The sequence below is a fragment of the Denticeps clupeoides genome, chromosome 6, assembly GCF_900700375.1.
Source record: "Denticeps clupeoides chromosome 6, fDenClu1.1, whole genome shotgun sequence".
NCBI classification, from domain to species: Eukaryota; Metazoa; Chordata; class Actinopteri; order Clupeiformes; family Denticipitidae; genus Denticeps; species Denticeps clupeoides.
This window is the reverse complement of record NC_041712.1, coordinates 11,692,670-11,717,001: the sequence shown is the minus strand read 5'-3', so window position 1 is coordinate 11,717,001 and position 24,332 is coordinate 11,692,670. Positions and strand designations below refer to the sequence as shown.

Below are 24,332 nucleotides of genomic sequence, written 5' to 3'. Positions count from 1 at the left end.
TCCGCTCAATAATTCTGAACTCAGAGCTACAGGACTGACCTATGTGTTCCATGATTTGCTTTACACTCATAAAAAAAAAAAATTGAGATTGGACGAAAAAACACCAGTGCGTGTCCTGCTTTTTGCTGGAACTCCCAAAGTAGATTATAGTCCTCACATCCGGATTTGAAAAGGCCTGCTCTTTGCAGACAGGACATTTGTGTTCTAGTGGGTCCTGGGGCCATTTTGTTGTCCACATTTGACGTTGGGAGGACTGGGTCCATTACATGAATCAATTATTATGGGGTGGTATAGTGGAGCAGTGTTTAGTGCCCAGCTTATCCATCTTTCCACTTACATTTCAGAGACCTTCCGGGTGTCTTGTCTTCCGCTAAAACATTGCTTCATCAGGCTAGAGATGATTGGCAGGTATTAGACAAAGACGGGCGAACCCTTACATCTCTGAGATACAAAATTAAAAAAATAGCATGGTTGCAATGGAGGCAATAGCTATTGGTAGTCAACTTTCTGAATTGGGTTAAAAAACAGTGTGTTCTTCCATATCAGTGATGTTATTTAACTAGACATGATAAAGAAAACAGAGTAAAACATGAACCTTTTCTTTATTTCAACTAGAATAATCCCACTGTGCCTTGCATTCTATATAATCCTTCCCTTCAGATCCTGGACGTGTGAATATTCATCTCGGAGATTCTGAGAGACAACAAGCACTTGAAAATCACAGCTAACACAACACATGTAACCTTTAACATCTGTCTGCTCTTTATTACCATGTGATATTTTCAAATGTCAGACATCTGCTGTGTTTTTAAAATTTTAAAGATGCCATCATGGGCAGAAAGTAACTGTACAGATAAAAATAGCTGATGTAATTCACTGTGGAAAGATTTTTTTGTTTTCAGGGGTGCATAAGTAGCCTTGTAGAGGAGCACGTCTTCTCTTTATATTGGCTGTTTTGCTTAGAGACTGAAAGGATATACAGTTCAAGTGACCATAAGGAGGATCCTTCAAACTTGAGTCGTGACAACTGAAATAAGTGGGATTTTTTGTTCAAAATCAGAACTCATTTCCATGGAAACATTCATAGCAAAGCAAATAACACAAGGTGCAAATACTTGCTCTTTTCTCATATGTGTTTTTTCTTTCCAGCCACACACCTTCCTCTCTTTCGTGCGATCAAAATGAGTGAACATGCAGTGTGTATGATGCTGAAGATCAATCTTTGGCCCACCATGGGCTGGATTTCTGACATTTAGAAGAAAAACAAGTTGTCAGCCTCGTCAGAGACATGGAAGAAAACCTGTATAAAACTGTTTGTGAGCAACAGCCAAAATCAAACCTCTAATATCACTGGCAGTGTTAGATGTAAATAAAACTACAGGAAATAAACTGCAGCATCCCAGACACCATTTTTGGTTTATACCACCTCCTTGGGTCGAAATAATCTGCTCGCATGGATTCTCATATCACTGGTATTCGTATGATCCCCGACACAATCTATCCCTCCCGCCAGGTGGTCCTGCAATCTTACCACAGATTTCGGCTTGTCGTATCAAACAAATCCTCACGAAGGAGGAAAAAAAGCCTTCTTGAAACTGAGCCGGTCAAACTCAATTTCCATCACAAAATTAATCTTGCAATTGATTTCTCGTCTCTTTTGACCTACCAAATTTGAAAGGAACCTGCGTTTTATGATTAATGACAAAACCTGTGGCACCTGTGTCACACTCCACAATGTCAGAAGAGATCTGGCCACCCAGCTGCTGGTCACCACTGTAGTGGTCTCCTCACAACCAGATCATCCAGAATATGCCAGCATATCTTTTTTTTTTTTATTGGGATTCAATATTAATGGAATCTCGTGAAGACTTTGCTTGCTTGCACATTCTTCAGTTGTTGACCCAACCCTGATCTTCATCGTTGCCCTCGTAGATCAATCGTCTGCTTAATGAACGCCATGTTACGTAACATGATGGACCTATTTAAAAATCAGCCTCACTGTCCCCTCCTTCTTCATCTTTATGTTGTTGAGGACATTAAGTGTGCTGACGAGAGTGAAGAGTTAAAAGCTTCCTATGAAACCTTAAATATCAAACTTATGAGTCACACAAGCCATGTTTTGTTTCTCTCTTTGACCTTTTATATCTCCAAATTGTGTTACCTATCTTAGAGGCCTCAAAATGCCTCAGCACTAACAGGGTTAAATTACAGCTTTTAGTCAGAGTTCACTGTTTTTACTGTGGACGTGGCCTTTACAAGTGATTACAGTTGCTGAAAAAAGCCGGGATCACTTTGATCAAAAATGCCCCACTCTCCATGTTCCATGCAGCATTCTCCATCTGTCATTCAGAGGCCTGGCTAAGACAATAGGGAGATTTTCAATGCCTCCTGTGGCTTCATTATTTAAATATCACTTCAGCCATGTTGTGTAAGACACGCTTCATTTTGTTAACCCAGTACTGGGTTGGCCTTTAAGAAGCTGCTTCTGCCTGCATTTTGCATAGATTCCTTTATTTGTTCAGGACATATGACATAGTCCATAAGGTCAGACTTTGTTTTCATCTATTTAGAGCCACCCCTTGTTTTGTACCTATACCAACCCATGCCTATTATAATGAAAAAAAGAACATCTATGTAACGTCTGTGTAGGACCAGCCAGTAATTGTTCATTTTTGTAGGTGAACTAAAGAATAAGGAACTCTTCATTCAAAATTACCATAATCATGAGGTTGGTGCACCCAGGGCCAAAATCTCCACTAATGCTGGTTCTATAATTATCCTCTGTGCATGAAGTTAAGTGGCAGAGAGTTAAAGGACTTTAAAATACTACTGGTTCTCTATGTCACTGTGCCCGCATAGCACAGATCGCTTTAAAACCAAGAACATGTCCATTCCTCCAGAGCCCACATAGTTCAAAGAACTGCTTCCTCACAAAGTTCACCAAAATTGGAGCTCATGCAGCTGTGGCGGTGTTAAAATGGAAATGTACTTTGATGAACAGCAAGAAACATGTCTTTGATCAACCTAACAAGCAGTAGCACAGAAAGCCAATCTTTTGTCATCATCAAAGCCACCCCATAATTTTTAAAAATATTATTTCATCATCGGCATCAGTTTTCTGAACAATTTCTAGTGTTTAAACATTATAATATGATAGAAACACAATACATCTCAGACTGAGATGCAGTTCAAGTGTCAGGACTTCTCTAAGATATTTGTACTTCTACAGGCATTTGTAGTATAATTCTGATATAAAAGACAGATACATCCATGGCATTGAGTCTGTACTGAGTCCTATGGGAAGTAATTAGACATGGAAACATGCAACACTCATAGGATGAGTCAAATTCCACATAAGTCATATAAGACAAGTAATGAAACAAGCCCATTTCAAGGTAATTTCTTTCCCTACTTGTTTTTCTGTTGTTCAGATAGGAACACATTGATCTGCTTTTCACCCAATTGCTGTTTGTGTCTTTGCATTACATCAGTGTGATACTGGGAAATGTAAATTGCAGTGCATCTTTAAACCCATGTTATCTTCAGCATGTGAAGATAGGAAAATTGCACACATCTGAGAAAATTAGCTGATTGCAGGCAAATTATAGCAAATATTCTAAAAGGAACAAGGTGACAGATGGGGGAATTTATTCCAAAAATGAATTGAAATTCATGCAAAAATCTAAGAAATGAAGGCAAGGTTATTAATATTAATTTAGTGATACACAAACTGATGAGCAACAGCGGGCTTCATCAGTACTTTGCATATGTTATTTGAGCATTTCAGCAAGCATTTTAGGGGCATTTTATGCATCTTAACCCTTTAATGTTGTGCATATCATATTTGATACATGCAAGGGAGATTTATTGGTAAATCCCTCAGTGGTCATTTTTCTTATCTTTTCTTCCATAGTCCACAGTACAGTGTTTAATCAATCAATTAAACAATTACTTAGCGATTGCTAATTTATAGATGGCTAAAAGGAAGTTCATTTTCTTGATGGCAATTTGAGTGACATAGAGGGACTTGTAGAGACAGATGATGAAGTGGGAGATAGGAATTGGACTCCAAATGCAGAGGATGTTGATGTTTGTTATTGCCCAAAGTATCAAATATGATGCAAAATGGGGCAGTGGTTAAGGCAGCGGCCCCGTAATCAGAAGGTTGCCAGTTCAAATCCCGAGCCTCCAAGGTACCACTGAGGTGCCACCGATCAAAGCACCGTCCCCACACACTGCTCCCTGGGCACCTGTCATGGCTTCCCACTGCTCACCAAGGTGATTGGTTAAATGCAGAGGACAAATTTCACTGTGTGCACCATGTGCTGTGCTGCTGAGTATCACTTTGTTTTGTTTGTTGTTGTTGTTTTTAAATAAAAATACTTGTAATTCCCAAAGTTACAAATATGATACAAACAATAACAAACAGTATATTATTTATTTATTATTATTATACATTTAGTTAAAGGGCCTAATAAAGACTACAGATTTTCTTCTATTAATTTTATGTCCATTATTTTGTCAGGCATTGAAGTTACCAGGTAGTAGTTTCTAGATAGCAGCTCTTAAGATCCCCATAGATCAGAATCTACATTCTAGCTTATTTTTATTTAGCCCATTAGCCCAAGTAGGTTTTTTATCTTTAAGACACCTCATATAGTCTTTATCATTGTAAAAATTTCAGACAACTGAAAAGGGCTACACTGACAATGGAATTTTTGGACAACGCACCCCTGAGCTACTTTTAGTATTTTACTGAGCCTTGCTGGCCTTGCTTTTAAATGACATTTTAAAGCCATTGTTCACTTGTGTTACATGTGGTGTAAAATTGAATTGGGGCTTTTTACAGAGGTCTCCCACCATGAACACCTTTCCGCTAATGCTTTTGTTGAAAATGTTCATCTTTCCACTGTGCACCGTGCTGCTCTTCTCACATGGCACCAGGATTAACAGTGTATTATGTTCATGTGCTGCTCACATGTTACATTTACATTTACGGCATTTGGCAGACGCCCTTATCCAGAGTTTCCAAGTGCTTTCAAGTTACCATCGATGAAGAGATTCCGGTTCACTAGGACCCCCACTATGTTCTTGTGAAACACTTTAAAAAGTCATTATGAACCATCTACATATACTTGTTCATTAATGATGGGTTTGGCTCTGTGGTCAGCCATGACGGTTTATTAAAAACAGGCAGCTGGAAGTAAGGGGTAAGGGTGTGTGTATGTGTGTGTGTGTGAGAGAGAGAAAGATAGAGAGAGAAAATAGTCCATTATTGGCCTTTGTATGACCAATCCTTGTGTATCATTTTTCATCAACGATTTGGACATAATCTTGTACTGAGCAATAATTATGATCTCTAATTAGGTAAGGCTAATTTCCAATAGAGATGAGCAAAAAAAAGTGTTTAGAAAAGACGGGGAATCAGCATCCATAGCTGCTTTATAGCTCATATTAACAACATGGACGCTACCAAAGAAGATGAGTCATCCAGCATCACAGCATTCTCTGTCCATAGTAATAGTACTCTGCATGCTGATGCCTTCCCAACGTGCTGGTGGGCATCAAAGAAGGTGAAGACAGGTCATCTGCTTCTGTTGTGCTGCCAAGTGCAACAAGTAATAAGAAGAGGTGATGCATCCATCTCTGCTAGTAAAACAAGATCCCACCAAAACCCCCTTTCATTAAAACGCCTTTTTGCAGATGAATAAATAAAGGCATTGTAAGGCCTCAAAACTTTTCCTCTATTTAGTTGTATTCTGTTTCCATTACCTTAATAGCATTTCTGTTGACAAAGGAGCTTAATCTGTGTCTCCCCAACCTCCTGCCTTTCCTTCTGGTATGTAAAAAGAAAAAGAACCTCTTGCAGCAGCTTGACAGCGAAGTGCCAATATGAACATCTGCTTGAAAACTGCGACATGATCAGGGTTACAGAAACTAAATGTCGGTCAGAACCAGCCGCCTAGAAATAAAATGATGGCTGGTGCCATGTCTTAAGATGGGTTAGATATTTTTTCCAAGACAAGAACATTGGTTTCTCGGGTTGCCTTGGTAACAGGTGTGCTTTAATTCTATACAGAAGCCTTGGATAAATAGGCCAAGTGTAACATAATTTGTGGAGAGGCTGTTTTGCTTTGTGTGGGTTGTTGATGATGCCTATATGCATTACCTGGCATAATCATGGCCAACATTATGTGTGTTTTTGAGCCTGCTGATGCACTTCTGAAGCAGTCAAAAACTCTTGCCCTGTTGAAATGCTTCCACTACATTACTATTTTTGATTTAGCTGCCAGATGCAAGTAACAGGGCAGAGTGGAAGCAGACCTCCTGATACCCGTATTCAAGCCAGCTAATACTTCCTCCGTGCTCGTGAATAGGATTCTCTAAAAACAACAAAAAAAGGAAGTGAGTTTTTTGCAACCACAGCGTAATTAAAAGTCAGTTAACAACTTTGTGTGAATGTTGTATTCTATTTTGTAATGTCTGAACTATATGTGCTTTTTATTAGTCAGGTTTAGTATCAAGAGTCATCGTTATGGCAGCTGTCAATCATGGCTCTTGAATAATAGATTCTAGGAAGCCTTCAATAGAAGTGCATTCTGGTGAAATTAAAGGAATGACCTGGTTCAAAGGGGCAACGGGTTCAATGACAAATCCTTGCACAGCAACACATCAATGCATAACATTCTCTGACACTGCTGAGGAGATCAATGTGTGCTAATGATGTGTGATGCGGAACGGGACACTGTGCTCCCATGGAACATGACGTGCCTGTGGAGACACATGGAACTAGTTGATGACGGAGTGATGTGTCGTCACGTTATTCAGATGATGACCCATGGTGTTCCTTCTCACAGCCTGCTGCACTCCAGGACCTCAAACAGGGGCCATTCATGTCCAAGTCCAAAGCTGGCCTGCTCTGAAAAATCAAAAACTATAGTTCTCCACATTAGGTCTTTAGTCTGAGCGAGAGCTGCAAGATTGGAAAAAAGAAAGGAGAAAATGAAATGTCATGTTCATGTCTGTGTGATCATTTCAAGCACAAGAGGGTGCAAACACATTACATTATATAAAGAAAATAAATGGCATTTCATTACAATTTAAATGATCAGACAGAACATGTATCTCCAGGAACACATTAAATCATATCATTGTTATAAACTGCCTGTCACAATTTTTCTTCACTTTCTTCACTTTTAATTAAAGAAAATTCATTCAAAGAAAACAAATTCCTCATCAAAAAATCATTTTTTTTTTATATAACTAAAACTCATGTGCCACCATTGTTGACACCCCTGCGTTTAACAATTTGTTCCTCCCTCAGCAGCCAATATAACAGCACAGAGTCTTCTCTAGTAACCTTTTATAAGTCTGGAGAATACAGAGCACGGCACCTGAGTCCGTTCTTCTTAACAGAATCTCTCCAGATCATCCGGGGTCCTCAATGTTCTAAGCATTTTTAATTTTTTTTTTCAAATGATAATGAAGCTCCTATAATATTCCTGAGAAAAATGATGGGCAAAGGTCTCACACAGGCATCAATAGATTTGCCCTTCCTCTCACCTTTCCTGAAGATGTCACACTCAATGTGTCACAGATTATTGGCATTACTGACAACCATAGCAGGTTTTAATACACGCTCCCCATTCTAATGTGCAGTGAGTGGTTTGTACACAGAATCTGATTAAACTTTTTAAACATTAAACCTCCTGCAAGAAATTTACACAGAGATTGGGGTGCAAAATGGTGTCTTTGGGCACAATTGCAGGCCAATAGCATTATTCTGGATTAAAACATGCCTTGTCTAATAAACCTAGATTATTTTTAATAAAATGAGGTTTTGCATTTAAAATACTTTAGTCTAAACCTGGATTCTTACCTATTTATTTAAACTCAGGCAAACATCATTTTTAAACATGCTGAGGTGGTTGAAAAATAAAAAAATACAGCATACTGTGTATTACATGTACAAGTTTCTCAACTTTATAATGCCCTAAAAGCGTATTCATATAATGCCCTAAATGCATTCCTAAAAGAATATGTAACAAGATTAATAATAATAAAATAAGGCCCCCAATTAAACACTGAACTGCATGGTAATTGTTATTTTAGTACAAACGACATATCCATCTTCCAACAACTATATTTAATTAAAAGATTGCCGCTGGAAACAAAAGGTGCCCTTAAAGAGATTTTTTATCTCGTACGGTGCATTCTTTCTAAGCAATATTGTGGTCTCTTGTTGATTTATCCTGTTTTTAAATGCCAGTATTTAAATGTTTACAATAACCAGTTCTGGTCATTTCCTATTTTAACCCATTTAGGCTTTTATCTTCATCCATAAAGCTGAAACTATCAACAGAATAATTCATTGAAACACTGATGGGGTTTATCCAGAACGACTTACATCAGTAGTTACAGGGACAGTCGACCTGGAGACACTCAGACTCGCAGTGTCTTGCTCACACAATGGTAGTTAGTAGGGTTTGAACCTCTGAGTAAGTGACTGTACAGCCTCCTCAAGTCTGCCCCCCCCCCCGCAGGAAAGTCGGGGCCCTTCCTCATACCCTGGCCCTCCTCACTGTGGCTCATCAACTGAAGAAAACCGGCCACCAGGGGGCACTCACAGCTCGCGTTTCCTGCTGGCACCTGTGAAGCAGTGCTACTTGCCAGACAATAAAGCTGATTGACACTTTTCTGTGACAGCTGTTGTCTATTTAATTAACTTTGTAATGTCGCCATAGCCACTGGCCACCTAATATTGAGTAAGATGAGTGTCACTTTTTTCCCAGCATACGATCAGCTGGATTAGGAAAAGGAGAGATTGGAGGCAAAGTCAACACATTAGAACTCTCTCTAGAATTATTGAGCCGTTTCTAGAATGTGTTGAATCTGTCCAGCGGTTGTCCCCGGTGGTTCAGCAACCTTTGCCATGTGTTAGCTCTGCACATGATGATGTTGATGTGCTGAGAACACCTTCTCGAAGCATTTTTGCAGTGCGCCGGAGTGCATAAGCCTTCTGAAAGAGGCATTTGTGCTGTGAAAGTAATAACCCCATGACTGCAAGACCCAAGGTTTCCCAGCAGAACATGGCCAAAAGCATCGCACTGCCTTCACCAGCTCATCAATTTTACATAACGCATCCTGGTACCATGTGTGCCTCAGGATGCACATCCACCCGGCCATCAAAGTGATGTAAGATAAAACGTGATTCATAGGACCAGACCAACGGGCTTTGACCCAAAGTCCAGTTCTAATGCTCGTTTCACCTTTGTGGGGGCTTTTGGCATCGGCGGCAGGTCAGGAAGGGCACCTTGAGTGTTCTGGAGCTGCTCAGCATCACATTGTGTGTTCTGACACCTGTCTATCTGAACCCAGCACTGAGATTTTAATGCATTCAGTCGTGTTTTAATGGATTAAAACTGGATATTGATCAATAAACTTGTCCAACAAGCACGACCCAGGACACGTAAAGAAAAAAAAGGTCCAGGCTTGTGTCTTCGTGTCAGTGTTTCTCAGGATGCCCAATGCTGTATCGACCTGCTTTTTTTATTGGCTGTCGAGCAGGGCAGGGTCATCCATTAAATAAACCAAAACAACTACAAAAAAAATGTAAAAATGTCATTCTTTAACTCAGTTGTGGCAAGAATGGAAATTAAATGTAGAAACCAAGTAAAAGAAGGTGAGAATTCCTGATGTGCGTCGATCACGTGAACACGTGGTTAGTTTGCAGGGAGCTGTCTGTGGTGCTGACCACGATCCCCACGCAGAAACCAGCCGGCGGCGTCTCCATCTCGGTTTGTCATTGGTAGCTTTCCGCAGGAGAAGTTTGGATCGTTTCCTCTGCAGTGTGGATGCTCACGCAGCAGGCGTGAGGATGGGGTGCGTCTGGGTGACTCTGGCGTGTTTGCTCTGCAGCTTCGGCAGGATGGAGAGTTCGGCGCGGAACGGCTCCTACGTGGACGCCGTGCGCGACGGGGCGCTCAACAGGTCGCTTTTTTACGCGCTGGACGAGAGCTTCCTCGCCAACTGGCAGACCTCGATCGGCAAGCGGAAATACGGAGCCGAGTCCCAGAACCCGATGACCAAAGTTTTCCTGATCATGTCCTACTCCTTCATCATCATCATCTCTCTGTTTGGGAATACGCTCGTCTGCCACGTGGTGATTAAAAACAAGCAGACGCGCTCGGTGACCAGCCTGTTCATCGTGAACCTGGCCATATCTGACATCCTCATTACCCTGCTGAACACACCGTTCACTCTGGTAAGCCGTGGCGGGAGAGGGGGGGTAATAGATCGAAATCTATGGACATTTTTTTCATATGTATTTTCGTCATCTGTGCCTGTAGGTGCGGTTCGTGATCAGCACATGGGTGTTTGGTAGGGGCATGTGTCACATCAGCCGGTTCGTCCAGTACTGCTCCCTGCACGTCTCCACGCTCACCCTGACCGCAATCGCCCTGGACAGGAGGCAGGTAGGATCAGACCCAGCCATTAAAAACTAAACCAAGCAATAAAGCAGCATTTCTGATCCTATAGGTAGATAGATAGTTAATCTGCTATATTAATGAGACAAGAATGACAATGATATGCTTATGAATTCATGGGATTTCATGTAGTTCTATGCATCATTTTGCCTAAACATAGCCTGCTTAAAAATGGGCAAAAATGGGCAAAAAAAATATGTCTTTATAAAGCTCAGTGGAAGAACATGATGACCAAGGTTGTGAGAAAGTAGCACACACAGGAGAGCCTCTGCCTGTTTTTTTTTTTTTAAGGTGCATTTGCCCCCAGTCGTTTTGGGGTATAAATGGTTAAATTACTGTTTTAGCTGGAGGGCTTCATCCTGCAGACTGACGTTGTCCAGTTACCTTGCGCAGAGATTAAATTTCCACCCGTGGGTAATAAAGGTTTGCATTAATTCAGTGTAACACCTCTGTGTGTTGCCGTGAACCTCTCAAGTTTGATTATGCATTTTAATCAGTGATTTCATTAATTCAGTTCTATTCGTATTTAGTCTGAGACATTGAAATGTTTGTTTTTTCATTTCATCTCAGGTAATTCTCCATCCTCTGAGACCAAGGATATCAACAACTCGCGGATTTATCTACATCGTAGTGATATGGGTGATGAGCGGCTGTTTCTCCTTACCACACGCCATCTATCAGAAACTCTTCACGTTTGTCTACAGGTAAAATCATGATGAAAGACCACTGCAGCATTTCTAATGAAATGATGGCCCCTGTTCCTAACCCAGCCCTTCTCTCTTTTCCAATTCCATCTCTCTTCCCGACCAACTTCACAATCACGTCTCTGTTTGCACCGCTTTTAAACATTTTCATATACCTGTCCCTCTTCCGCTGTGCTTTTCCTCTTCGTCTTCTAACAGTAAGGATGTGGTACGTTGCTTGTGTGTGCCGGATTTCCCACAACCCTCGGATATCTTCTGGCAGTACCTAGACATGGCTACTTTTGTCCTGCTCTATGTTCTGCCCCTCATTTTGATCAGTGGGGCGTATTTGGGTGTGGCCCGGCGCCTGTGGCGTCCCAATGCTATAGGCGACGTCACCAGCGAGCAGTACTTCCTCCAGCGCAGGAAAAGGAAGCGAACGATCAAGATGCTTGTGTCAGTGGTGGCAGTGTTCGCAGTGTGCTGGTTCCCGCTCAACTGTTACGTGGTTCTCCTCTCCAGCAAAGTCATCCAGTCCAATAACGCTCTCTACTTCTCCTTCCACTGGTTGGCCATGAGTAGCACCTGCTACAACCCTTTCATCTACTGCTGGCTCAACCACAGCTTCAGAGCAGAACTGAAGAGGCTGCTGGGTGTGTGCTCCAAGAGCCCAGAGAGTCCCTCACTTCCCCAGCAGCAGCAGCAGCAGCAGCAGCGGCAGCAACAGGAACAAAGTCTGCTCCCGTCCAGTGGACATGAAAGGAATCACCGCACCGCCTGGCTTGAGGGACCTTCGCCGGCGTGCCCCTCCAACAGGAGACATAAACGTTCCACCCTCCGGTCAGCCTCCCACTCAGGGTCTGTGAGGACTGATATTCTGTCAGTAGAGCCAATTGTAATGGCAAGCTGAGTGAATTGCAGGTATTTGTCAAATGAGAACAGGCAGCTTGAAAACTCTGCCCACTGAGGCTGGCAGATACAATACAAGTTCCAAGGTTGATTTTAGACGCGTAGTTCACCACCAACTTCCCCACCTAGCTGACAAGGTAGACTTGATTGTTTTTTTTTTATTATTTTATGGTTAGCAAATGACCTTGCCTGATCACTCGTGAATGTCTCACAAAAAGAGTTACTCAAAAAGCTACTTTTATATAGATTCATTTCAAACTATTATAAAAACCAAATCGTCAAACTGTGTATATGTGTGTAATACATTGTAATGGAGGCACATGCCGTATTCTGGTATCTTTGTGTAACTGAGTGATTCTGTGTATTTATTGTCAATTCATGTGCAGTTCATGAGTTTGATTCATCTCCTGCCACTTCAATCACATAGAGCATAAGAAATGGGAGCCCAGGGGCAATTGGAGGGGATTGGATGGAGTGGCCACATATAATCGGTGTCTTATTGGCCCCCAATTTGATCTGATGCATAGTTTGAAGTGCTAAAGACATTTTTGGGCATGTCCAATTCAAATGTGCTACTTTGACAGCACAAAAAAAAAACAGTGTGTGCTCTGGACAACGTAATAAACCAATCAGAAAAGCTTGTCGCCTCACAATTAACTATTATGATGCCATGTTCGAAAATCAGATCAGTTTTCAGGAATCTGTCCTTTGATGGAAAAATGCATTAGTGCATTATACCAGTATGTATAGCCACATCTCTCATCAGGGGTTCCCACATCGGAACCAACTGGTCTGATTGTCCAAAAACAGTTGGCAAAAGTTTAATGCCAGATGCCCTTCCTGACCCAACCCTCCCCATTTTCTTGGGCTTGGGACTGGCACCAACATGGACACATGGACACATGCATCCCCAGTGGCTGGGTTTATAACATTGTATGTAAATTTTTTTATGTAAATTAGGGGATCAAATAACATAGTGTATGTACCAGTCTGTTATTTGTGGTGCACTTTGTCATTGTACTTAAGTCCAACATGAGCATAATTATGCAAATGTATTATTATTTTTTTTGGTGCTGCTGCTGCTGCTACTGCTTCTATAAAATAGCAATGCACTTACAATTATACCTCACTCCACCGATCACTCATTATTTTGAGAACATGAGAAAGAAAATGCGCTCGAATTAAGATTGAGCAACACGTCAAAATAGGGCCCCTTTGTGTTTCTTATCTAGCACAGCATTCATTAACATTTAGCTGTTGCTTTTATCCAGAGCAATTTACATTCACAAATTACAAGGACAGCCCCCCCTGGAGCAACCTAGGGTTAAGTGTCTTGCTCATGGAAACAATGGTAGAAAGTGGGTTTTGTGGCTCAACTGGTTGCTACCCTTGTGCAGTTATGAATTCTGATTTAGAAATGTCAGTCCAGGAACACAGTCAGGATTTTATAAACACAGTGCAAATATCCATTTATATCTTTGTGCAAATGTTCCAGTGAATGATAAGCACAATGAGACAAATAGTTCTGTACTCCATTGGAAGTCTTCTAAAACGTTTATTTAGCTTATGAGGTATAACATTTTAACATTCAGTTATTCATCCAGAATATAATTGGTGATGCTAAATTGTTCCACCCTGGTAACATAATTGGTCAAAATTTTATGCTCTCTCATGCCCAAAGTGTAGTTCCCATGTGGCTCTTATCTTCCTTTGGGAGAGCCATTTGAAGGCCAGCACAGCATTGTCTGCTGTGTTATTAGAGGTTTCTGTTTGATCTGGCTCATGGCTACTGAACCAATAAAAACAAGTTATTAGCTTTGCTTCTGTGAGGGTGAAACGTAATCTAGTTCAGCTTTAACGTCTATGAACTACATATTGCTGTTTTGCTTGATACACAGTCATGTCACATGGGTGTTGAATAAAACTTTTCACACACAGCTGAATTTAACTGTCAAGCATGTTCGCCTGTTGCCTTCGCATATTTAGCCTGCTTCTACAAACGGTTTTATGTTTGAAGGAAGTCTTGATCTTATACATGATGAAGTGATGTGTCATGCCAGGAAAAACAACCACACACACACAACTGGAAACAAAACACACAACACAACGTGGGGTTAAAGCAGGACACAAAACACACTAAACCTGTTTTGTCGTATTGGTGGCACTGTGGCATCACATGATGGGATGAGCTTTGTCTGGCTGGTGCATACAAAAACAAAGTTGTGTGCTCAAATCACTTAGACTTGAACTGTTTACATGTACTGTATTATAATACAGTCCACTCTGCAGGATGCAAGACATGCAGATTTTAAGGTGTTTTTACAGTTACATTTACATTTACATCATTTATCAGATGCCCTTATCCAGAGCGACTTACCCTGGAGCAACAGTTAAGTGACTTGCTCAGGGACACAATGGTAGTAAGTGGGATTTGAACCTGGGTCTTCTGGTTCATAGGCGAGTGTTTTACCCACTAGGGAACAACCACCCATTCAGTTAAAGTCAATATGCCACAATATGCGTTTTGGACCCTGGCTTTATTAAATGACCTCACATCCCTGCATCTGCCTGCTGTCTGAGACAAATTGGCTCTGTGGTCTTGTGTTAATGTTGCTTCTATGTTATTTGTAATTAAGCTGTTGCAGCCGTCTAGCTCTGTACTGTTTTCCGTTTGACTATTTGCAGGCGACAAGCTCCTGTGTAAATGTTGTATTTATTGCTGTGTGACGTGTCTCACCATAACAGAGCAAGGTGTGCGGCCAAATTGTGGCTCGCTTGGTCGTATCCACAAACATGAGTATTGATAACAGCTACAAACATTTAATCAGTTTGGGTACCGCATATCATTTTTTCTTTTTTTATTCAATCAACCGCGCATCAGTCAGAATCTTGCATTTTGGTATGTATTTGAATGTAGCTGCAATTATGTTGTGCAAAATGCAAATCCTTGTCAATTCCTGGACATTGTTATTTATGTACATATTTATGTGGGTTTGTTCTCTGTGTTTTGAACGAGTGAGTTTGTCCCAATGCACACAGCAGAGCTACACACATTTCACATTTGGCTAATCAGAGCTTCCAGCACAACTGGGTTCAACAGTTCAGGGCTGCGCTGATAAATAAAAAAATGTGTAGTTATCATTATCAGCAGAAACAAAACTGAAACACTTACCTGAAAGTAAAAAATACGCAACTAATTAAATTTAATTACTAAGACTAATCTTTGCAAAATGCTCACCAGCCATATCTGTCAGGAAATGGGCAATTAGCAGAACAATAGACTGACTTTCAAAATCCACTTGGTGCATGGTTTATGGAGGAAGGGTTAAATCTACAGAGGCTGTTTTTCAGCTTGCAGATGAAGTCTTGTTGACATTTGCACAAATGGCTGTTTCCATACCTACATGTTTAATGGAGATACTGACTCATCTACTGACATTCATCAAAAGAACAAAAATAAGGAATGGCTGAAAGTATAAAACAGCTCAAATGAGATAATAACATTCTTTAAAGGTTGCCTAAAACTAATCTCAATCAGAAAGTGAAAATGAAAGGTGAAATTGCAAACTACATTGAAAATGATCTCAGATGGTCCCATAGTTTTTTTTTCTTCTTGGAAATACACACATAATAAAATAAATGGTAAAACAAGATATGGCTCTATAATATAATATACCTTTTTAATATTGTCATACTATATAGTTCTCTGTGTATGTTTCTGTCTCCAATCAGGGACGAGCTGTTAATATTGCATTGTCATTTATCTGATGCTTTTATCCTGATTGACTTCCAGTTGCTAATTTCAGATTTTTCAGAAGTCAACAGCTGCAACCCAGATGCCCTCACAGCACAGAGAACATGCTGAGAGCCCCGGAGGCCCTTGAACTTGATACGTAGCTGATGGCTCTTTACTCACCTATCCTGGCTCCTGTTTGGCCACCAAGGGGCCTGGTGACTCACTGCTCGTGTTACAGATCTGGATGCATTACCACTGTTTGTCCATTTTAATCATTTTAAAATCAATCCAACCATATGCACATTTACTGTGCCTATTAAAACAGTGTGTATGAATTGACAGTAATGTACAAAATCTCACCTTTTGCTCTTTTTCCATCATTTTAAGCTGTTGCCACATGACTCAGATGCATCTGAGAGCGTCTGTGCTCTGCCACTATTGCAGTGCCATTAGGACACCTCTTAAAATGTCCCTTTTTTGTTCTAACCTTGCATTGATTCAAGCATGTCACCTGAAGTCAGTCTGGTTGTTTATTAAATTAACAGTCAACCTAGTTCATTTTTAATGATAACATTCACGATTCAAAGTCATCCTTTCATCCCTGAGAGTCCTTCGCAGCGTTACCTTCTGTTTAAGATTACAAGAAACTGAAAGAAAAAGCCAAAAAAGCTGCACACAAGTGAAGCGGACTTCAGAGAGAGAAGTAATTTCCTGCAATCAAAAGATATCCTGATGAAGACATCTTGATGAAGAGGTGCATGAACAATAGATTTAAATCAGACTGGTTTTATACCGTGAGGGCTCTGAAGCACAGCGATGGAAAAATCATTCTGTTTATGTCAGAACAAGGAGTGTAAAGGAGAGGTGATGCAGATTCCCAAAAACAAAACGGCAGCCTGCTGGGTAACACACACACACCAATCCACCAGATGACCAGTGGCTACTACCAAATGTATCCCTGAGCAAGAAACGTAATCTTAATTGTACGTCACCCTGAATAAGGGTGCCTGCCAAATGCAATGCAATGTAATGTAAATGTGATTTGCTAGATTCCTTTGAAGATGATTCTAGGTGATCTTGTCATCACAAACAGCGGGTGACTGCAGGTGATTATAAAGATGTTCTGGTGCTGCACGATTAATTACATTTTATAGAAATCGTGACATCTTCTGTATGTGCAGACCAATGTGAATTAATGGACATGCAGAATAAAGAGCCTCATAGAATCGGAACCATAATCAACAGCAGCTTTTGGTTACAAGAAAAATACTGAACATGATTCAGATACAGTTGGCAAAATATAATATCCATTCCAGTCACAACCTTGTAAATTAATATGCAGCATTTGTCACGTCTCAAATCCCCCTAAATGCCCTCGTTATTAAGCAGCCAGGCAGCAGTAGTGATAAGAGAAAACATGAAAAGGTAGGAATTCAAAAGCAGATGGAGGCCTTGAGCCCAAGTTTATAATCAAGACATTTTTAACTGAAATGTGAAGAATGAGCTCCTTTAAAAATGCTTTTTGTCAGATACATTTGATATATGGCAATTTTTCCCACATCTGACATGTTTTGCTGAAAACAACCTAATTCAATAATAATTTTAAAAATGTTTTCAAATAATAATAATTAATAATTTATTACTGCCTGCTATGAAAATGTCTCCTGTGAAAAGCCCGACCCTTAAATCAATTTCACAGTCAAACACCACCACAGACATGATTTTCATGCTCTTGGTTTTTTATTCTGACAACCAGCAAAGAAGATCTGCTGCATTTTGGCAAATGGATTCAAATATTAACTGAGTTCAGCCAACACTACAAGCTCAAATAAATCGCATCATGCACCCCGTAATCAGAAGGTTGCCGCCAAAGTGCCAATGAGGCTGTCCAAGGTGCCTGTCATGGCTGCCCACTGATCACCAAGGGTGATGGTTAAATGCAGAGGACACATTTCATTGTGTGCACCATGTGCTGTGCTGTGTATCACAATGACAATCACATCACTTTCACTTTCTTTCAATTACAGAATTTTTATGAACTTCAAGATTCAGCTAATATTGCATGACATAATATGCTAAATTAAAACTAAATTAGTCACATTTAGCTGTGTCATTTAATTAACCTATTATCATGATTCTTTTATTGTCCTTTCCCATGAATGTGACATCATCCAGAAGAATGATCTTGTATATGTGTCATATGCTCTGTGCATAAGTAATCCATAACCAAGTTTCATAACAAAAAATTCACTGAAACTACATCAGAACATATGACCCATAAATTACAGGCATAGTTCATACAAATTAGTGACCATTTATTCAGCACACACTGCACTTTTCCTAAATGGAAGCACTAAAAATGAAGAAGAGCTTCCTAACAATATGAGGCAGTGGCAGCCTTTGGGTAAGGAGGCGGACCCATAATCGGAAGGTTACCAGTTCAAATCCCGAAGCACCAAGGTGCCACTGAGGTGGCAAATAAGATTTCAAATATGCAGATGTACCCTCAGATACAAATTGGCTCCGATCATAACAGTACACTCTATTTAAATACAGCAACATAACCAGCATGAGAGTTCAGGAGAGATTTCAGCTGCTCCAGCAACATTCTCATTCATTATACGTGCAGAGCCATCCACTCCTATCCAGTACACCAACACGCAACTGTACTCACAATACACAATTTCATTGCATTTATCTTTCACTTGCATTTCCAACCATTTATCTCGCACTGTCTGCTCCCCATGTAGACCACAAAACATGAAGCTCGGCAAAAGTGTAAAGTGTAAACCATAATCTACCAAAGATTTACATTCGTACCAGTGAGCTGCTTTTATAGTAAAATACTGAACTTTAGACCAACATATACACACAAATACGTCTCAGACCACCCTCTGCCGTATTTCCCTTTTGCAGTCACAGATCTTGTCTGCCTTTCCTCCATCCTCTATCAGCAAATGAGCAGCATCTACAGAGACATAAAAAAACATTTATTTGTATCATTTTTATGCTAGTTAATTTTAATGTATATAATACATAATATAATCCATTATATATAATTGATTTTATTGATTAAATGAGTCATTGCACCACAATATATTTAAATTAACGAGACACCAAAGTTATTCAAAAACACACTTTTACTCACCTTTTTGGTCAGAAACACCCCCTGATTGCTCATCAGTCTTAAGAAGATCAGATTTTTTATCCACCACATCTGTTTTAACCTGCCCCAGAGTTCTCAGCAAGCACATGGTGTCAAACGCCTCGCCGCCTCCCTCCCGCAACAGCTCCAACACCTGAGGGTATCCAGATTCATTTTTTTATTTTAGTCTCCCTCTCTCTCTCGGAAACTTCTATTGATGACAGTGCATGATCACACATTACTCACCACTTTTGGTAACATAATATCCTACACAGGCATCTGAAAAAATATTTCCACCCAGGCATCAATTGCATGCCTCTGGTCCACAGACATTGTTAAGATGTCGGGCAAATTTATGACGTTTTTAAAAATCAATCCAACCCCCAAAATATACTCCTAAATGTATGAGCATGTGTTTACCTCTGGAGGACACGTTGTCATGTGCAATGCATGGTGGCTCAGAAATATTTTTTGCCATTAAAAATGGCAGACTTACCTGCAAACACTTGTATGATTTCAGCTCGCTGAGGTTCTCCTCCAAGAACAGCAGGTAGATGCTCAGGTCATCATAGAAAGACGTGGTCAGGTCCAGGGTGCCGAAGGCCGGCAGCATCTCGTACGGCCGGAGGAATCGGGAGCCCTGTCGTACGGGAGACGTCGTGGCGTACACCACGACAGGGCCCAGCAGCAGGTACACCGCCAGGTTGATGCAGCTGAGGAGGCGGAAGACGCCCACGGCCACCAGCTTGCACTGGATGGCGGCGGGCACGGTGCTGTCGTTCCGCATCACGCCCGAGCGGATGTCGCAGGAGAACTCGTCGCTGCTGGAGGAGGCCAGTCGGATGTAGTAGCCCAGGTACAGACAGGCCAGCAGCAGGGTGAGCAGAGTGAGGGCGCGGCAGAGCACGTACTTCAGCACCAGCGCTCGAGAGAGGCGCTTGGTCTTCAGGTACTGCTCCACCAAGGGGTATTTAAAGCAACCCTCGGTCAGTTCCAGAGCCCTGCAGACATCGCAGTAAACAAAGCCATCTCAATTTCAGCATTGTAAGCATTTTTACACCACATTCAAATGATAATTATGACTATTATATTCTTGTCTGGTTTTCCTTGCAAATGATAGTGAGCATAAGTCAACCATTAGATTATAATTTGAATGTTACTGAATATACCTCCCCAATGATTTTTGCAAAAATAAAATACTTAAAATGCCCTGTTCCAAATTATTACACACAACAGATTTTCATTCTATTCTATTTTACATTAAGTTTTAAAGAACTGAAAACGGTCATTTGTTGACTTTGCACCATTAGGAGATGTCTTTACTGAAGGCAAAAGCTATTTTAACAGTTCAAGTTACATTTTAACATAGGACCCTTTTATTTGATAGCAGCTTCACAATTCGTGCATCCATTGAACTTGTGAGTATTTAGAGGGTTTCTGCTTGAATTTCTTTGCAGGATGTCAGAATCGCCACCCAGAGCTGTTGTTTGGGTGTGAACTGCCTACCCGCATAGATCTTTTGTTTGAAGATATCCCAAAGGTTCTCAATAGGACTGAGGTCAGGAAAAGGTGAGATTACTCTCCTTTCCTACCCATAGCAGTCAATGATGCAGTGGTGTTCCTTCTAGCATGAGATGGTGCATTGTCATGCATGAAGTCGATTTTGTTAATGTTCTTCTTTTTGTACCAGGGAAGAAAGTGGTCAGTAAGAAACCCCACATACATTTCAGAGGTAATTTTCACACCTTCTGGGACCCTAAATTCCCTTGATCCTTTTTCTTTTCCATATTGCTTGAAAAGTGTGGTCTGCTTAATAATGTGGAGCATCCTTCCTCAGTAGTTTTTCAATACAAAATATATACGAATGTGGTGTATACTCAATTTTGTAAATGTAATTAATTAATTCCAATTAGGCTCCCTTAATTTCATTAATGCATATTTAACAAGTGATTTTGTTGATGTTCTTCTTTTTGTACCAGGGAGTTCTGTAATCTGTAGGACTGCCGGTGTTTCAATTTTGTAAATTGAATTTTGAGACCTTTTAGTAGGCTCTTAAGAAAAACTACGGAGACACTTTTAACAGAAACACTCGGCATTCAGAAAGACTCTTCATTTTAAACTGAAGAATGTTACACATAGATAATTATGGAAAAAAATCTCCTTTGGTTGAATTTCTTGAACAAGTGTGCTACTCGGGTGGAAATAGGCACAGTTAGAAACAAACAGCACAGCAGGTCCATAAATGAAATTCAATAAATCAATTCAATCTGGATAAAAAGCAAACAGTAGTTTCTTGTATCATGAATGTTCAGCAAGTGTCTTCAGCAATGAAACACGTACGCATGCGGGTCCTCGGCGGGTTCGTTGGAGTCCAGGCTGGAGGCCAGGTTTTTGGCCATCCTGATGGCTCGGTTGTAGGTGCGGTCCAGCTCTTCCATGATGAAGCTGAGGTCTGAAGAGAGATGGGGAGCTGCAGTGAAGCGCCAGAACACAGCGGGGATGTACATTAGGATTGCCACCAACAGCAGGATGTAGGGAAAAAACTGCAGAGGATGAGAAACGTGGGGAGAAAATTACAAAATAAGCCGGAAAAAAAGAGCACTGAAGGGTACTGAATACTGAATAAAAATGACATTCAACACCACTGACATTCAGAACCTGTTCAGTTTGACAAGAATGTTACACAGAGGCATGTACTCTTAAGATTGTGGATAAAGGAAGAACATTTGTCTTTGCTTGTGGAGATGCCTGAAGAAGACCTGTAAGAAAATGTAACTAACGTGTTGTAACTATTGCTCTGTTGTAAGCTCTAACTCCCACGCTGGTTGCAGGGCTTAGAACTGCAGCTTCACTGTGTTGTTCTTCCTGCCGATCGATTTTGGGAATGTATCTCCAGAACGCCATGTCATATTTCAAATGGCCAGATAAAGAGTGTGTGTGGAGTACTAACCTTGTGTAGCCACAACGGCGCACTCTGAAGTCCATCATTCGCTGGTTTCTGATGCTGCAGAGCTGCCCAGCAGAATGCGTCCACGTACGCGGCCTGGCGCCAGGAAAAGTTTGTCGGTGAGAAACAGCTGATCTGGGTACCTGTGACAGAGCCGAGGGTTACAGTGGGCAACCTAAACTTTTGATCTTCCAGTGCAAACCACAAATTCCCAAGTCATATGCATGTGGGTGGTAGTAGCCTAGTGGGTAACACACTCGCCTATGAACCAGAAGACCCAGGTTCAAATCCCACTTACTACCATTGTGTTCCTGAGCAAGACACTTAACCCTAAGTTGCTCGAGGAGAAGACTGTCCCTGTAACTACCGAAGTCGCTCTGGATAAGGGCGTCTGATAAATGCTGTAAATGTAAATGCATGAGCAAATCACAGGAATGCCGCAAAAAAACGCCAGTACAATGAATTGCTTCATGAACATCTAATCTATGCACAATAACATGACGACCTCTTTGAAACCTTTACTGAGTAACCCATATTTTTTAGCTCCCTTTCAGGGAAGCAGGAGTTCCCCTTAGCTACATGTTGCATTGCATCAAGGTTTGATACGTTGTGCACCATCTTCTTTTGTTTTACTACAAATATTTCTGCTAATAGTACAACAGCACAGATTTTATATACAGTACAGTACATGTTGATATTATATAGAGTACAGGCCAAAAGTTTGGACACACCTTCCCATTGTGTTTTCTTTATTTTCATGATGATTTACATTGGTAGATTCTCACTGAAGGCATCAAAACTATGAATGAACACATGTGGAGTTATGTACTTAACAAAAAAGGTGAACTAACTGAAAACATGTTTTATATTCTAGTTTCTTCAAAATAGCCGCCCTTTGCTCTGATTACTGCTTTGCACACTCTTGGCATTCTCTCGATGAGCTTCAAGAGGTCGTCACCTGAAATGGTTCTCCAACAGTCTTGAAGGAGTTCCCAGAGGTGTTTAGCACTTGTTGGCCCCTTTGCCTTCACTCTGCGGTCCAGCTCACCCCAAACCATCTCGACTGGGTTCAGGTCTGGTGACTGTGGAGGCCAGGTCTCCACTTTTTGTTAAGTACATAACTCTACATGTGTTCATTTGTAGTTTCAGTGAGAATCTACCAATGTAAATGGTCATGAAAATAAAGAAAACACATTGAATGTGAAGGTGTGGCCAAACATTTGGCCTGTACAGTATACGTGTCCTGTCTATTTGTGGTAGTCTACTTGTTGGACGGCGCTATCACCATGGCAACAGCGTGTTGTGAGTATAGGTGGCGCGTGTTCGGACTTGCCGAGGCGGCGTCGTATCACGTGTCGCGGTGCATCATGGGTAACAGGCATAAACACGCACCGTAATAAAAAGCTCCCGCGTGGACGTACAGGTCGAACGGCGCTGCGAGGGAGCCTCCTTTTTAATGTCATTGTTCCCGCTGGCTGGTCGGTCCCTCCGCGCCCAGACGCGGACACACCCGGCGCTTATTCGAACCCAGACCGAACAAAGGCGCACAGAGACCCATGTGCGTCCAAAACCCACTTGAGCAGAATCCGCGAGAAGACAGCGCGGTTCGTGGTTATTCGCGGCCAATTCTTGTTTCTACGCGCCGGTTTTTTGTCCCTCTTTGTGCCGGTTTTTGTCCCTCTTTTCCTCTGTCCCGCGTACTCACCCACGGACACCTCCTGGGCGAAGGCGAGGGAAATGAGCAGCAGCGGCAGACCCACCCCGATGAAAGTCACCAGCTTGTCGCTCGCCAGCTCCAGCCGCAGCCCCTTGTACTTGGTGTCGCTGGGTTCCTTCAGCAAGAAGTCGGAGAAGACGTACTCCGTCGCGACGTGCGCGATCGCCATGGTTCCTGCGCAGAAGCGTCAGGACCCCCCTTCCCCACACCGCCCGGTCTTATCCCGGACCCCGTCCCCGGCCCCGGCCAATCGCACGCTTCTCCCCACCAACATCAGAGTCGAGATCGCGCCGCACTTGTCTCGTTATCTCACGTCCACCACGACGTCTAGGTAACAAGATTTCGCGAGTTTTATTAGCGTCCGGTGCATCCATCATGGTGTTTTGCAAGTTTTATTTATATGTCCAGTCTAATCCAGCCAAGTGCAGTGAGCAATAATGAACAGAACGAAAATTCTCTGCACAGTCACAGATCAAACTGGCAGCTGTCTGACGTAATAGCAGCGTGGAGTGGAAACTGATGGAGTGTCATCTGGATATTATACCGAGAAAGTGTTGGAACCGAGATGGAAACCTTTAACACACATTTGGCAATCATTGCCTAATACGTTTTACATTCACGTGCCATTTAGCGGACGTCCCCATCCAGAGCCACTTACAGTCAGTAGGAACACATGGAGCGACACCGGGGTAGTAAGGTGGGGTCTGA

The 24,332-nt window shown here is 41.5% G+C and overlaps 2 protein-coding genes across 2 annotated transcripts; one reads left to right on the top strand and one right to left on the bottom strand.

The window, feature by feature from the left end:
• The first annotated feature begins 9,902 nt into the window (after positions 1–9,902).
• On the top strand, positions 9,903–12,483 carry LOC114792851 (probable G-protein coupled receptor 83). Its single transcript, XM_028984330.1, has 4 exons — positions 9,903–10,264; positions 10,350–10,475; positions 11,058–11,191; positions 11,390–12,483. The coding sequence occupies exons 1-4, from the start codon at positions 9,929–9,931 to the stop codon at positions 12,078–12,080; spliced, it is 1,287 nt and encodes a 428-aa protein (XP_028840163.1). The 5' UTR covers positions 9,903–9,928; the 3' UTR covers positions 12,081–12,483.
• Positions 12,484–17,536: 5,053 nt separating this feature from the next.
• LOC114792782 (pannexin-1-like) lies at positions 17,537–23,821 on the bottom strand. The gene is made up of 6 exons (XM_028984215.1): positions 23,613–23,821; positions 21,911–22,050; positions 21,301–21,503; positions 19,457–19,961; positions 18,964–19,114; positions 17,537–18,783 (listed from the first exon to the last, which is right to left on the bottom strand). The coding sequence occupies exons 1-6, from the start codon at positions 23,791–23,793 to the stop codon at positions 18,698–18,700; spliced, it is 1,266 nt and encodes a 421-aa protein (XP_028840048.1). The 5' UTR covers positions 23,794–23,821; the 3' UTR covers positions 17,537–18,697.
• Positions 23,822–24,332: the final 511 nt, after the last annotated feature.